A 14,639-nucleotide genomic window follows, 5' to 3' on the forward strand; every position below is an offset into this window, starting at 1 on the left:
TATTGTCAGTGGAAAAGCAGCCTTTCAAGATCAGGCCCGCTGACCCTTCACAGTTGGTTTAGGGTTAGAGATCTACAGGGTTAGACCCTTCAGAGATGGGTTAGGGTTAGAGATCTACAGGGTTAGACCCTTCAGAGTTTGGTTAGGGTTAGAGATCTTTAGGGTTAGACCCTTCAGAGATGGGTTATGGTTAGAGATCTTCAGGGTTAGACCCTTCAGAGTTGGGTTAGGGTAAGAGATCTTCAGGGTTAGACCCTTCAGAGTTGGGTTAGGGTTAGAGATCTTCAGGGTTAGACTGTTCAGAGTTGGGTTAGGGTTAGAGATCTACAGGGTTAGACCCTTCAGAGATCTCTTCTCCATTTCTGCACGAGGAAATCTGTGCTCGACCTCACGGTCTACTTCAAATAGACGTGAACATGCACTTATCAGGATCAGTTACACCCGACTTGACTTAGCCACACCTTCTCATCCTGATTTGATGTCCGCATAACAGACAGAATAAACTTAGTATCGTAGATTAAGACTGGAGGAGCAGCAACCAGAGGCGTGGTCGAGTCGTCAACCCTGACAGGAAGATCACGCCTCCTTAACAGCTGATAAGGTACGTGATCACCTCACCTCAGGTGACAGTTCTGAGGAAGGCAGAAGATACACGGCCAAAGTGGTTAGACAAGGTAAAACTTCCTGTTGTGTTTTTCTTTTGATGTACAAAAAAGTGTCTTGTCGCTGTTTTTGTCAGTGTTGGATTATGGAGATTTTTTATGAATATTTCTGCTCAATGTCTCTGAAAGCTTGATAAGATAAGATCATCCTTTGACACTGTTTACCTACCGTTAGTCCCTGAGTTTTGTTACGGACTGTACAGTATCGACACACTATTGTGAGTTCTTAAAAAGCAAGTCTTAATCTATGACAATAAGTTGATTCTGACTAAGTCTGTTACACATGTCAAACCAGTCAAACCAGGTGTCATTTATGCAGGTAAGTGTGCGTTCACTTATAATGAAACACTTCATACATAAAAAATACTACACAGTCGCTTTAAATAAGATCAGAGAAAACTCTCACACTCTCTGTCTCTCTCTCTCTCTCTGTCTCTCTCTCTCTCTCTGTCTGTCTGTCTGTCTGTCTCTCTCTCAGAAGATGAGTGGTCGTGTGGAGGAAGACGAGGACTCAGCAGAGTCTCCAGGACCCAGTTGTCTGTTTGTGAAGTCTAACCAGTCCAAAGGCGTCCCTCTGAACTTCAGTAATGAACCTGGAGCCTCAGACACAAAGTAAGAGAGCTTCTTCAAACCTGTAACAGAGAAAAACTCTTCCTGCTCCTTCAGTCGTATCATTGGCTGCGTTCCTGTTGTGTGTCATCATCATAGAAACAGAAAAACATTTTTCTCAAACCGGTTTCTCTACATTTCCACTGCAGCAAGTCAACTCAGTTTATTTAGAAACGGGTGATTTACCAGAATTCTCTATAGAAACAAGCAAAGCAGTTCTAAGAGAATAGAAAGAATCAAAGCTTATTGATAAGAAACTAAAATAAATGACTTAAATTAACCAACACAACAAGTATGCAAGGAATTTATTCATGAACAGTTCACTTCAGAGATGAAGTGAACCCTAACCCTAACTATTATGGGAATTATGTACCTCATGTAATACATGAAGACAAATGTTCAATGCAACCGTTTGATGTGACCTGAGACCAGTGACGATTTGTATTGTTTTAGGAACTGTTTGATGTGACTTGTGAATAGAGACAATGGGTCAGCGACTTAGGGCAAGGTGATAACAGACCCACAGAGGCAGGGGTCTGCACCTCATGGCAGGGTGATAGCAGACCATTGAGACAGATAAATACCATGTGTTTCCTCCAAGACAGGGAGTCTTCACTGTCTAACTGGCCTGTGTTGCTTTGTGAATGCTCCTCTTGTACAAGATTAAACCCTTGTTTGGACACTGAGCTGACTCCGATCTCCTTCCTATGGATCTCAATTCTTTTGACACTAACCCTTACCCTCCCGACACAGACAGGAGGTCCATCACTTTGATTCTTCTTCACTAAACATACATGAAAGCATCATGTCCACTGGCTAACCTGGCTAACATTAGCATACCAGACCTAAACCTGCAGGTCAGGTCTACTCTGGAGGTCACACTGACCACTGAGGCTGCTTTCTGATCAAAGTGTCTTCATCATCAGTGATGGATATGATGTTTGTGTTTGCAGACGTCAGAACCAGAGACGGAGACCAGAGTCTCCAGGACCCAGTGGTCTGTCTCTGAAGAGTGACATGTCCAAAGATCTACCCCCAACCTTCAGTCATGAACCTGGAGCCTCAAACACAAAGTAAGAGAAACTTTGTCCTGCAACACACACACACACACACGAGTGATGAGTCAGAGAGCTTTAGAACTTTACAACAGTCCATCAGAACCACTGTGAGACAAAGATGTAAGGACATAAACCCAGAATGTCTCACAAGTTTGTCTCGTGTCTCAAGTCGTCACTGAACTCAACGTTTGCTTCAGTTTATGAAGGTCAACAAACAAACTGTTGAGGGACGAGTATTTTCATTCACTGTCCGTCTCAGCCACACATGTCCACCTGTCCCCGACATGTCAGTGATAAAGAAATGTCTTCACAGAAACCAGTTTGCTGTTTCTGTGGACGAGCAGACGTCCCGCTGTCCTCTGTGTCAGGACGTCCTGAAGGATCTAGTCTCCACCAGCTGTGGTCACTGGTTCTGCAAACGCTGCATCTCCTCATACTGGGACCAGTCTTGTCCACCAGGAGACTCCTGCTGTCCCCAGTGTGGACAGAGACCCAGACCAGGACCAGGTAAAGAGCATGAGACCAAACAGATCATTCACATTTGTTCTTCATCACTTTCACTTTCATAAACAAAGACCAACAAACTTTTAAAATGAAAGAACAAGAGAAAAATGTTTCAAGGTGAAATCTGTTCCTCATGTTAATGAAAGTGATAATGAAGATGATTCAGTTTAATCCTCTGCTGCCCCCTACAGGTTCAACACAGGATTGTTTACACTCATTTTCCAGCTTTTCTATTATTGTTGTTGTTTTCTATGCAGATGATACACTTTCCTTCACAGTCATCACAGTTATTCTAGAATGATTTTGTCTTTCAGAATACAACAATATCACATAAAGACGTGACATTGTCAGGGTTTTTTTATTAAAACACTTTTTTAGTTTTTCTGTGGCTGATGAAAATAATCCTCAGCTGCTCAAATTCTTTGTCTCTTGTCTTTCAGCAGATGTTCTTCTGCAGAAGGTTCTAGATGAACATAAGATCAGTCTGAGGAGGAGATTTGAACATGTGACTGAAGGAACTGAAGGAACAGGAAGTAGAACCCTCCTGAACAGGATCTTCACTAAGCTCTACATCACAGAGGGACAGAGTGAAGAGGTCAATACTCAACATGAGGTGGTGCAGCTGGAGACGACCTCCAAGAAGAGGATGGCCCAGGACACTCCCATCAAGTGTTGCGACATCTTTAAAGCCTTACCTGACCAGCAGGGGAGCATCAGAGTCGTCCTGACCAACGGCGTCGCTGGTGTTGGAAAAACCTTCTCGGTGCAGAAGTTCTCTCTGGACTGGGCAGAGGGTTTGGAAAACCAGAATGTGAATCTGCTGATCGTGCTCTCGTTCAGGGAGCTGAACCTGATCAGCGATCAGCAGCACAGTCTTCTCACGCTGCTCCATGTTTTCTATCCAACATTAGAGAAGGTCAGAGCAGAGAAGCTCGCTGTCTGTAAACCTTTGTTCATCTTTGACGGCCTGGATGAAAGCAGACTCTCACTGGACTTCAGCAGCAGGACGCTGGTTTCTGACATCACACACAGGTCATCAGTCAACGTGCTGCTGACCAACCTCATCCAGGGGAATCTGCTTCCCTCGGCTCTCGTCTGGATAACCTCTCGACCTGCAGCAGCCAATCAGATCCCTCCTACATGTGTTGCCAGGGTAACAGAAGTACGAGGCTTCACTGACGACCAGAAGGACGAGTACTTCAGGAAGAGATCCAGAACTGAAGATCTGTCCAGCAGAATCATCTCACACATCAAGACGTCCAGGAGCCTCCACATCATGTGTCAAGTCCCAGTCTTCTGCTGGATCAGTGCTACAGTTCTGGAGCACATGTTGACCACAGAGCAGAAAGGAGAGCTGCCCAAGACCCTGACCGACCTGTACTCACACTTCCTTCTGGTTCAGACAAAGAGGAAGAAGAACAAGTACGATAAAGGACGTGAGACGAGTCCACGGGAGCTGACAGAGGCCGACAGGGACTTCGTTCTGAAGCTGGGGAGGCTGGCCTTTGAACATCTGCAGAAAGGAGACATCATGTTCTACCAAAAAGACCTGGAGCGGTGTGGTCTAAGTGTGACAGAGGCCTCGGTGTACTCAGGAGTTTGTACAGAGATCTTCAGAAGAGAGAGCGTGATCTTCCAGAAATCAGTCTACTGCTTTGTTCATCTGAGCGTTCAGGAGTTTCTGGCTGCAGTCTACATGTTCCACTGTTTCACCAACAAGAAGAAAAAGGTCCTGAAGACCTTCCTGAGGAAATCTAATTTTATTAACAACCTCTCCTCATTTTTTGGAACCGTTGCTGAGAGTGAATTATCTCTGGATGTGTTCCTGAAAGCGGCCATGGAGAAATCCCTTCAAAGTGAAAATGGTCACCTGGACCTGTTTGTTCGCTTCCTTCATGGACTCTGTCTGGAGTCCAACCACAGACTCTTAGGCGGTCTGCTGGGTCAGACTCAGAACAGTCCAGAAATCATCCAGAGGGTCATTGAGAACCTGAAGAAGATGAACACAGAGAACATCTCACCTGACAGAAGCATCAACATCTTCCACTGTCTGACAGAGATGAACGAGCAATCAGTGCATCAGGAGATCCAAGAGTTCATGAAGTCAAAGAACAGAGAACAGGAACTCTCTGAGATCCACTGCTCAGCTCTGGCCTACATGCTGCAGATGTCTGAGGAGGTTCTGGATGAGTTGGACCTGAGCAAGTACAGAACATCAGACCAGGGGAAACAGAGACTGATTCCAGCTGTGAGGAACTGCAGGATAGCTGAGTGAGTTCAGACATGATCAATAACATCATCAGTCAGTGATTATTCATGGTTGGTTTATCAAATACACACAGAAGTCAGTTCTTCTCATTCTTCTCAGTTTGTTTCTGGAGATGTTTTAAATGATGAAAGTGAAGATTTGTCAGCTGGTTGTGATTCTTGTTTTGAACTGAATGAAAACACCAAATCACAACATTCTCTCAAGTCTCTGTTCATGATAAGACAGAAAGACAAGAGAAACCAACAGTTCACACAATGAACAAACACTAGGGGGCAGTGGATTGAAAATCTGTGACAGAACCAGACTCAAACATGTGCAGCATCTGCCTCGACCGGTTGTGGTGAAAGGACAAAATGGAGGACAGAGGAGAGGAGGGGGAGAGAAAGTGAAAGAGGGAGGTGAGGCAGAGACAGAAGAGAGAGACCAGGAGCAGAAATATAACAGTTGTGTCAGCTTCTAAGTTTAAACAGGACTTATGACATTTTTATACAACTACAATGTTATTGATGTTCTATTAATGAGACATAAACATTAGACTGATATCAACTTTAATTATAGTATCATATTAATAATAATAACAATACTACTGGTTTCAAGCAGCAACTTTGTCTAAAGTCTCATCTTTTATTCTTTATTCAGGTTGAGGGGCTGCAGTTTGACTGCAGTTAGACATCTTTGGCGGACGACCGTGTCCCAGAATTCTTTGCATCAATAAAGGTGGTGGTAATGCACCTTTAAGCTGGTTTACTAAACACAGATGAATCAAAGAATCAAATCTAGTGTAAAATATAGAATTATAAGATGTTGAGAAGAAGTGTGATTCAGGACTTTGAAGTGTAGAGGGCAGTATTGAACCTCTCAGTGTACAGCCTGCACACAGACTCCACCTGTTTCTGCTTCTTATCATTGATTCATTTCATTGAGTTGAACTTGATGTGAAAAGTGAGGCTGTGTTGAAATTCACCTGTGACTTCTTTGTCATTTTGCTGCTGTTTCTTTGCGTCAAACGTCTTTATTCTTCACGTTCACTTGAACTGAACCTTCACACACTCGTGTGTCTCACAGTCACATGACTCATGCTTTCTAAATACACTGTAGAAAATGTTCGAATACATTTTCATCCTCACAGCTGATATTTGACTCACACATTAAAATTCACCTGCTGAACAAAACACTTTTATTCTTTATTCAGGTTGAGGGGCTGCAGTTTGACAGAGATCAGCTGTTCTTCTCTGGCCTCAGCTCTGAAGTCTAACCCCTCCCACCTGAGAGACCTGGACCTGAGTGAGAACAAGCTGCAGAATTCAGGAGTGAAGCTGCTGTGTTCTGGACTGGAGAGTCCACATTGTAGACTGGAGACTCTGTGGTGAGTTCACTGACTCTCTGTTACTGTTGTAAATGTCAGATGTTTAATCCACAACTGAAAGTCATTCATGTTGTCACATGAGTTGAATCAGTGATGGTTGTTCCATGTTTCCACTTTTTCTTCCCTCAGATGTAGAATCAGGATCTTTTCACAGCTGACGTGTTTTTTGTTTTCTAAAGTGTTTCAGTCGCTGTAGTTTTCACGTCAGTCGCAGCTTTGACCTTTTCTGACTGAACTTGATGTTTTTCACTTTCTCCTCTGACACGTTCACATGTAGCCAATCAGAATGAGTGTTGTTGATGATGTCACAGCTGTGACAGTTTTCAAACAAACAGGAGCTTCCTCTCATCTTCAAATCAGCTGTGTCTCAGTTCATAAGGCTGGATCCTCCAAGTGTGGACTCATGGTCCAGATGTTGTCAACATGTGTCACAGCACCGTGGCATGGGCGTGTCCCAACTGTCACATGACTCGTCATGAAGGATTCATCTGGTGTATCTTTGGCGGACGACCGTGTCCCAGAATTCTTTGCAGCAATAAAGGTGGTGGTAATGCACCTTTAAGCTGGTTTACTAAACACAGATGAATCAAAGAATCAAATCAAGTGTAAAATATAGAATTGTAAAGATGTTGAGAAGAAGTGTGATTCAGGACTTTGAAGTGTAGAGGGCAGTATTGAACCTCTCAGTGTACAGCCTGCACACAGACTCCACCTGTTTCTGCTTCTTATCATTGATTCATTTCATTGAGTTGAACTTGATGTGAAAAGTGAGGCTATGTTGAAATTCACCTGTGACTTCTTTGTCATTTTGCTGCTGTTTCTTTGCGTCAAACGTCTTTATTCTTCACGTTCACTTGAACTGAACCTTCACACACTCGTGTGTCTCACAGTCACATGACTCATGCTTTCTAAATACACTGTAGAACATGTTCAAATACATTTTCATCCTCACAGCTGATATTTGACTCACACATTAAAATTCACCTGCTGAACAAAACACTTTTATTCTTTATTCAGGTTGTGTGACTGCAGTTTGACAGAGATCAGCTGTTCTTCTCTGGTCTCAGCTCTGAAGTCCAACCCCTCACACCTGAGAAAACTGAACCTGAGCTGGAACAAGCTGCAGGATTCAGGAGTGAAGCTGCTGTGTTCTGGACTGGAGAGTCCACATTGTAGACTGGAGACTCTGTGGTGAGTTCACTGACTCTCTATTACTGTTGTAAATTTCAGATGTTTACGCCACAATTGAAAGTCATTCATGTTGTCACATGAGTTGAATCAGTGATGGTTGTTCCATGTTTCCACTTTTTCTTCCCTCAGATGTAGAATCAGGATCTTTTCACAGCTGACGTGTTTTTTGTTTTCTAAAGTGTTTCAGTCGCTGTAGTTTTCACGTCAGTCGCAGCTTTATGGGGTTAAATTTGTTACAATAATATTTGTATATGTGCAGAGGGTGACCCACACGTGTTTCTTGATCTGAATGCGTGTTTTGAGATCCACAAATAAAAAAATCCAATTTGTAACTTGTACATTGATTTTTACAAATATAGGTGTGTATTTGTCAATAATATGACATTTGTAAAACTGAAAATTGCATTTGTGAATTGTGATTCTGCATTTGTGGATCGCCACCACACGCATTCCTCTCTTTCCACAGTTAGGGATTTTTGAGACGTTATATTTGTCTCAATAATGCCTCCCTTCATCAGCAGGTGGCAGTGTTGTACAAGTACAATCTAGCTAAAGTGACAATGAACTCCATGGCATCATGAGAACTGGATAGAGCTCCGCCCCCTCTGCCTTGAAGACAATTTTGTCATGGTGGCCACTCGTGGTACTGCAACAAAAAATACTAAAAGCAATTTTCCCATTGAGCACAATAGTAAAAGAGACGCCTATAAAAGTGTCCACAGGACACCTCGAGACATGGACACAGGCATCTATTGATCTTTATAATCTACATTTTTAATTCATGAAGTTTCACAGTTGTAAAACCTTCCTAAAGGCCATAAAAAGCCCGGAAACATCTTATTTCTCAGAGTGACGTCACAGCTGTGTACGAGCACACTAAAGCGTGTCTTGGGAACGGCGCTACTGTCAGGGAACCGTACGATGTGAAAACCTTATGAGAAATGTTAATAAATGAAGGCAATTCTTTTACATTTTTTAAAATATTACAACAAAGCAGGTTTTAGTTATTTATTCGTCGCTCATTCGCATTTATTTTCAAACTTATTATCGATGTATTAATTGGCTGCCAGCCATTTTCAGAGCAGTGGACATCTATAGCAGTCAATGGCAGCCAATGAGTTAACGACCTGCCGTGTGGAGTCATACTGACACGGGGCAGATGGCGGTTTGAACTGTGGAGCTGTGACCGTGTGATGCACTGAGACCTGCGCTCACATCACCACTGATTCCCGGGGAGGCTGCTTGTCTTATCATCATGATCGGTTCATAAAGTTACTGATGAATGTGATGAACACATGAATTAGAGTGAAAGAGTTTGGAGTTATAAAATTACGTTCACCACGTTGTTATTGTTCCTAATAATATGATTGTGAGTCTGCAGGTTTTCTGGCCTGACTTTATATTAATATTTGATGATTATTATTATATGTACCATTAATTGTAATTATAATGATAAGTTAGCTTTATTTGTAAACCACCTACAAAAACAGTTAGAAATGTGAACTTTGAAATTTAAATCAAAATACAAAGCATAGCAATGAGACCAAAATCATATGCATGGTCTCATTCAATGGAATTGTTTTTTTATTCATCATAAAAGTACTTCATGTTGAAATTATTTTCTTGGACAATAATATATAAAATCCCTGAGTCCTGTGACAGTTATTAGCATACAGTATATCAGTGAATGGAAAATCAAGCAAAAATCGTCCAAGAAAACAACATCATTCCTGTAACAACACGTAAAAGCAAGAACCATTAAATTGACCATTTTAACTTACGCACCGAAAGGGGCGGAGCTCTATCAAGTTCTCATAATACATCCATGCCATGGAGTGCATTGTCACTTTAGCTAGATTGTACTTGTACAACACTGCCACCTGCTGATGAAGGGAGGCATTATTGAGACAAATATAACGTCTCAAAAATCCCTAACTGTGGAAAGAGAGGAATGCGTGTGGTGGCGATCCACAAATGCAGAATCACAATTCACAAATGCAATTTTCAGTTTTACAAATGTCATATTATTGACAAATACACACCTATATTTATAAAAATCAATGTACAAGTTACAAATAGGATTTTTTTATTTGTGGATCTCAAAACAGATCAAGAAACATGTGTGGGTCACCCTCTGCACATATACAAATATTATTGAAACAAATTTAACCCCATAAAGCTGCAACCTTTTCTGACTGAACTTGATGTTTTTCACTTTCTCCTCTGACACGTTCACATGTAGCCAATCAGAATGAGTGTTGTTGATGATGTCACAGCTGTGACTGTTTACAAACAGGAGCTTCCTCTCGTCTTCAAATCAGCTGTGTCTCAGTTCATAAGGCTGGATCCTCCAAGTGTGGATTCAAGGTAACGCTGCTCTCCTTCGGACACTAATCACCGAGCGTCCGCTGAGGCGAAGTTGATCACCTCCGATACCGTCGCTGCCAAACTATATATAATACATCATATCTTAATACACAAACCACATTTTTGAATTCTAAATGACTCATTTCTCGGCTCAAATGATCTTAAAACTGAAAAATATTTATTTCAGGTTTATATTTCTTTTCTCTGCTGCTATGCTGTGATACATGGCAGCCATGCCATTTCAGAGCAAAGCAATAAATCAGACTCGATCAGCGTTAGCCCCGCCCTCTGACTTTGATGGGCGAGTTTGACAGATAAAAATCAATTAATGATCCACTGCAACACGGACCATGAAATAATGAAATGTGTCATTAAATAATGAAATGTGTTATTAAATAATGAAATGTGTCTTTAATTAAATAAATGTATTTAATGACACATTTAATGAATGATTTAATGGTGTATTTATTCATTTAATTTGGTCCCTTTTGGTCCTCCATAGAGAAGAAGTGTGATTCAGGACTTTGAAGTGTAGAGGGCAGTATTGAACCTCTCAGTGTACAGCCTGCACACAGACTCCACCTGTTTCTGCTTCTTATCATTGATTCATTTCATTGAGTTGAACTTGACGTGAAAAGTGAGGCTGTGTTGAAATTCACCTGTGACTTCTTTGTCATTTTGCTGCTGTTTCTTTGCGTCAAACGTCTTTATTCTTCACGTTCACTTGAACTGAACCTTCACACACTCGTGTGTCTCACAGTCACATGACTCATGCTTTCTAAATACACTGTAGAAAATGTTCAAATACATTTTCATCCTCACAGCTGATATTTGACTCACAGATTAAAATTCACCTGCTGAACAAAACACTTTTATTCTTTATTCAGGTTGAGGGGCTGCAGTTTGACAGAGATCAGCTGTTCTTCTCTGGTCTCAGCTCTGAAGTCCAACTCCTCCCACCTGAGAGACCTGGACCTAAGTAAGAACAAGCTGCAGGATGCAGGAGTGAAGCTGCTGTGTTCTGGACTGGAGAGTCCACATTGTAGACTGGAGACTCTGTGGTGAGTTCACTGACTGAAGCTGCTGTTGTTTTTTTAAACTTTCATTTCATTTACATTAAACTCATTTTATTCACTGATGAATAAAATAAACTCCTTACACACACACAGTCTCACACACACACACACACACACACACACACATTGTTCTAAAGTCTCATGTTTTATTCTTTATTCAGGTTGTGTCGCTGCAGGTTGACAGAGATCAGCTGTTCTTCTCTGGTCTCAGCTCTCAAGTCCAACCCCTCACACCTGAGAGACCTGAACCTGAGTCTGAACCAGCTGCAGGATTCAGCAGTGAAGCCTCTGTGTGATCTTCAGAAGAGTCCAGACTACAGACTGGAGACTCTGAGGTGAGTAGAGTGTTGTTCTAATCACAGTCAGACAAACATCAGTGTTTCCTCAGTGAAGCTGTGACAGCACAATAGTGACAGACTTCATGATTGGACACAAAGACACAGAGAGACAACAGACGAGCCACGAGCTGCTGCTACTCACAGACTAGAGCCGAGCGCCTCACATGATGAGCGTCCATCAGCTGTTTGTAGTTTGACTTCATCACAGATTATAGATCCACTGTATCATACACTGTAAAAACAGCAGCACATCTTGTTTGGTTAGAAAACGTCAAAGTAGCCACTTTCAGACTGGAACGTCATTTTCCTTCAAACTCTGACAAAAGCATCAAGAAATGAGCAAAATATAAAGAAATGATCTTTATCACAAGCAAAGAAATGAAAGTGAGTCTTCTCTGACTTTAAGAATTGACACCTTGGCAAGGGAGAACCCAAAAGCACGACAACGAGGCAGGAAAACGCAGATTACTAAGTCCAAAAGCAGGAAATCAGTCACAAACAGGCAAACACATCAGAACAAGAAGACTAACTAGAAATGCTGGAGCAAAAAACCAACACAAGACCATCTGAAAATGGGCTGCTATATAATCACTGAGGGACTAATGAGCCAATGGAAAACCAGGTGAGGGAAATGAGTTGATTGCATGGAAGAAAGATGACAGGAGAACTAGTGACAAGACATGGAAACAAATGAAAAAGACATGAAACAAACTAAGAGTTAGTGTAAGTACGTAAGTACAGAGAGAGTGAATTTGACCTTTGTGTTTTAAACACAGCAGTAGTGAAGCAGGAGCAGCAGGGATTTCATTCAAACTGTTGTTTGTTACTGTTTATTAAAGCTTACATGAAGTTGTCATTCTCTTCTTTTAAGACATCTGTCCACACCTGAGCTGCATCACTGACTCTGACTCTTCTTCTTTGTCGTCTTCTCTCAACAGGTGGAAGTCATGAACGTGATAAGTGTGTGTGCGTGCGCGTGTGTGTGTACATCAGTTAAATGTATCTATGTTGTCTACTGATGAGTTTTTAAATAATGCTTTTGAAATATATAGAATGACTCAGCTCCTATGAAACAAATACAAATACAAGAACACACACATATTCTTGTACGGTGTTCTTCTTGAGGACACCCAGAGACATGATATTTTGTAAAAAAGACAAATGCTATCGCTGCTTTGATGATCGAATGTAGTTTTCAAACTGATATGGCTGCAAGGGAAAAAACCTGCATTTCAGTGAAAACGCAGGTTTTAAAGGAGGTGAGAGTCGACTTGTGAACAACATGAGCTCGTCTCTCCTCGCTTCTCTCTGTGGACCCAGCCTACTGCAAGAGCCCAGAACCAGGTTACAAGTGTGCTTATATAGCTGACTGATTACCTGATTCTGTCCAGCTGTCTGATCACCAGATGAGCCACTCCTCCCTCTCCTCCAGCAGTCGCCGCTCTAACCATAACCCACTGCCACATACCCCCATCGCCCGACTTAGGCCGCCAGCCCACTCCCCCCCCCTCCTTGGAGCAGGAGAGAAAGTCAGCCACGACCATGCGGTTACCCGGCCTATGGATCACTTTGAACCGGAAGGGCTGTAACGCCAGATACCAGCGAGTGATCCGCACGTTGGCATCTTTCATGCGTGTAGCCATTGGAGCGGGGCATGGTCCGACGAGAGGGTGAATGGGCGCCCCAGGAGGTAGTAGCGGAGGGCACCAACCGCCCACCGTATGGCGAGGCACTCTTTTTCCACTGTACTGTAGTTCACCTCCCGCTGAGCCAGCTTCCAGCTAATGTACAGTACGGGGCGGTCGACCCCCTCCACCTCCTGGGACAAAACGGCCCCCAGCCCGCTGTTCGAGGCATCGGTCTGCAGGATGAAAGGGAGAGAAAAGTTCGGAGTGTATAAAAGTGGGTCCCCACAGAGGGCTCGATTTACCCTCTCAAACGCCAGCTGACACGTGTTGCACACTTGAGAAAAAAAGGAATACTCTCAGGCGTGCATGAGTTTCAAATCCTTTACTGTGATACACAGAGACACAAGCACATCAGCACGATAACATCGCGACATGCAGGCTGGCTGGGGGGTCCTCAAATTGATAAAACACTACGTTGCACTTCACTTTTAGGACCCTTTAGCTGCCTTAGAGTGCCTGTGAAAGTTTCACTCATTATATCAACATCTTAACCTACTGGAAATATAAGCTTGTCTTGAGCACAAATGTCCATAAACAAATAAATAAATAAAAATTATGACAACAAAGAAATTAGGATATAGTACACAGAACTAAGAATGGGGGGGTGTCCGCTTATATTGCCCACATTATTATGAGCCCCACACTCTCCCCTCCAACATAAATGTCGTCCCGACATTCCATATTTCCACCCGTACTCCAACCTCATCTGGACAATCTCCTTCCTCACTTCCTTGACTCAGTTCCCTTCGAGCTGCTTGTGGATGAAATTCTTCAGCTTCCACTCTCAGTTGACTTCGAGTGTGTTCAGACAGCTCTGCTGGTTGTGTACTCATGAATCTCCAGTTACTCTCATCTTCTGAACTGCTGTCAGGCTCCCTTTCCTTCTGTTTTGCCTGACTTCTCCTCACCCTGTCACTGTTTTGCTTCCTCCGTTCAGTTTTCTTCTCCTCCTGTTTCTCTCTTTCCACAGGCAGGAAGTCACAGGGCAGCAGCAGGTTCCTATGGAGTGTTTTAGGCTTTCCTAGGCCTTTCTCTGGTTTTACTACGTAGACAGGACTGTCATTGTGCTTCCTCTCCATCACAATGTAGACTTGTTGCTCCCAATAAGACCGAAGCTTCCCAGGTCCACCTCTGTCCCTGAAGTTCCGCACAAGTACTCTGCACCCTGGTTGTAGTTCAGCTCCATAAGTCTTTTGGTCATACTGCCTCTTCGCTCTCTTTTGCTCCTTTTGGGATGTTTCTGATGCTAGCCTGTATGCTTCCTGCATCCGTTTTCTCCACTTACTGTCATAGTCACTGTGAGACGTGCTCTGGTCACTTGGTGCAAGGCCAAACATAATGTCAACAGGCAGCCGGGGGTTCCTACCATAGAGGAGGTAATATGGGGCAAATCCTGTTGCTTCACTGCGTGTACAGTTATAAGCGTGCACCACTTTGGCTAAGGAGCTCTTCCAGTCCGACTTGGCATCCTCTGTCAAATTTCTGAGCATTGACAGGAGTGTTCGATTAAA

At 42.8% G+C, this 14,639-nt stretch overlaps 1 protein-coding gene across 3 annotated transcripts; it reads left to right on the forward strand.

Annotated features, from left to right (window-relative positions):
* The first annotated feature begins 575 nt into the window (after positions 1-575).
* On the forward strand, positions 576-13,331 carry LOC131468961 (NACHT, LRR and PYD domains-containing protein 12-like). Of its 3 annotated transcripts, none has more exons than XM_058643707.1 (10): positions 576-674; positions 1,141-1,274; positions 2,225-2,344; positions 2,643-2,836; positions 3,274-5,104; positions 6,295-6,468; positions 7,486-7,659; positions 10,914-11,087; positions 11,264-11,437; positions 12,379-13,331. In XM_058643707.1, exons 2-10 carry the CDS (start codon positions 1,144-1,146, stop codon positions 12,389-12,391), a joined length of 2,985 nt encoding a protein of 994 aa, XP_058499690.1. In that variant the 5' UTR covers positions 576-674; positions 1,141-1,143; the 3' UTR covers positions 12,392-13,331. The 3 variants fall into 3 exon arrangements, with proteins under 3 accessions (XP_058499690.1, XP_058499692.1, XP_058499691.1); XM_058643709.1 differs by having other exon boundaries at positions 3,277-5,104; XM_058643708.1 differs by having other exon boundaries at positions 655-674; positions 1,144-1,274.
* Positions 13,332-14,639: the final 1,308 nt, after the last annotated feature.

Source organism: Solea solea, chromosome 11, assembly GCF_958295425.1.
Source record: "Solea solea chromosome 11, fSolSol10.1, whole genome shotgun sequence".
In the NCBI taxonomy this organism is placed as follows: domain Eukaryota; kingdom Metazoa; phylum Chordata; class Actinopteri; order Pleuronectiformes; family Soleidae; genus Solea; species Solea solea.

What these genes read in the sequence shown, in the direction of transcription:
- LOC131468961 (XM_058643707.1), top strand. Translation starts at nt 1,144, where the DNA reads ATGAGTGGTCGTGTGGAGGAAGACGAGGACTCAGCAGAGTCTCCAGGA. An exon ending in CCTGGAGCCTCAGACACAAA is followed by an intron (nt 1,275 to 2,224) that starts GTAAGAGAGCTT and finishes TTGTGTTTGCAG; the next exon opens with ACGTCAGAACCAGAGACGGA. An exon ending in TGTAGACTGGAGACTCTGTG is followed by an intron (nt 11,088 to 11,263) that starts GTGAGTTCACTG and finishes TTCTTTATTCAG; the next exon opens with GTTGTGTCGCTGCAGGTTGA.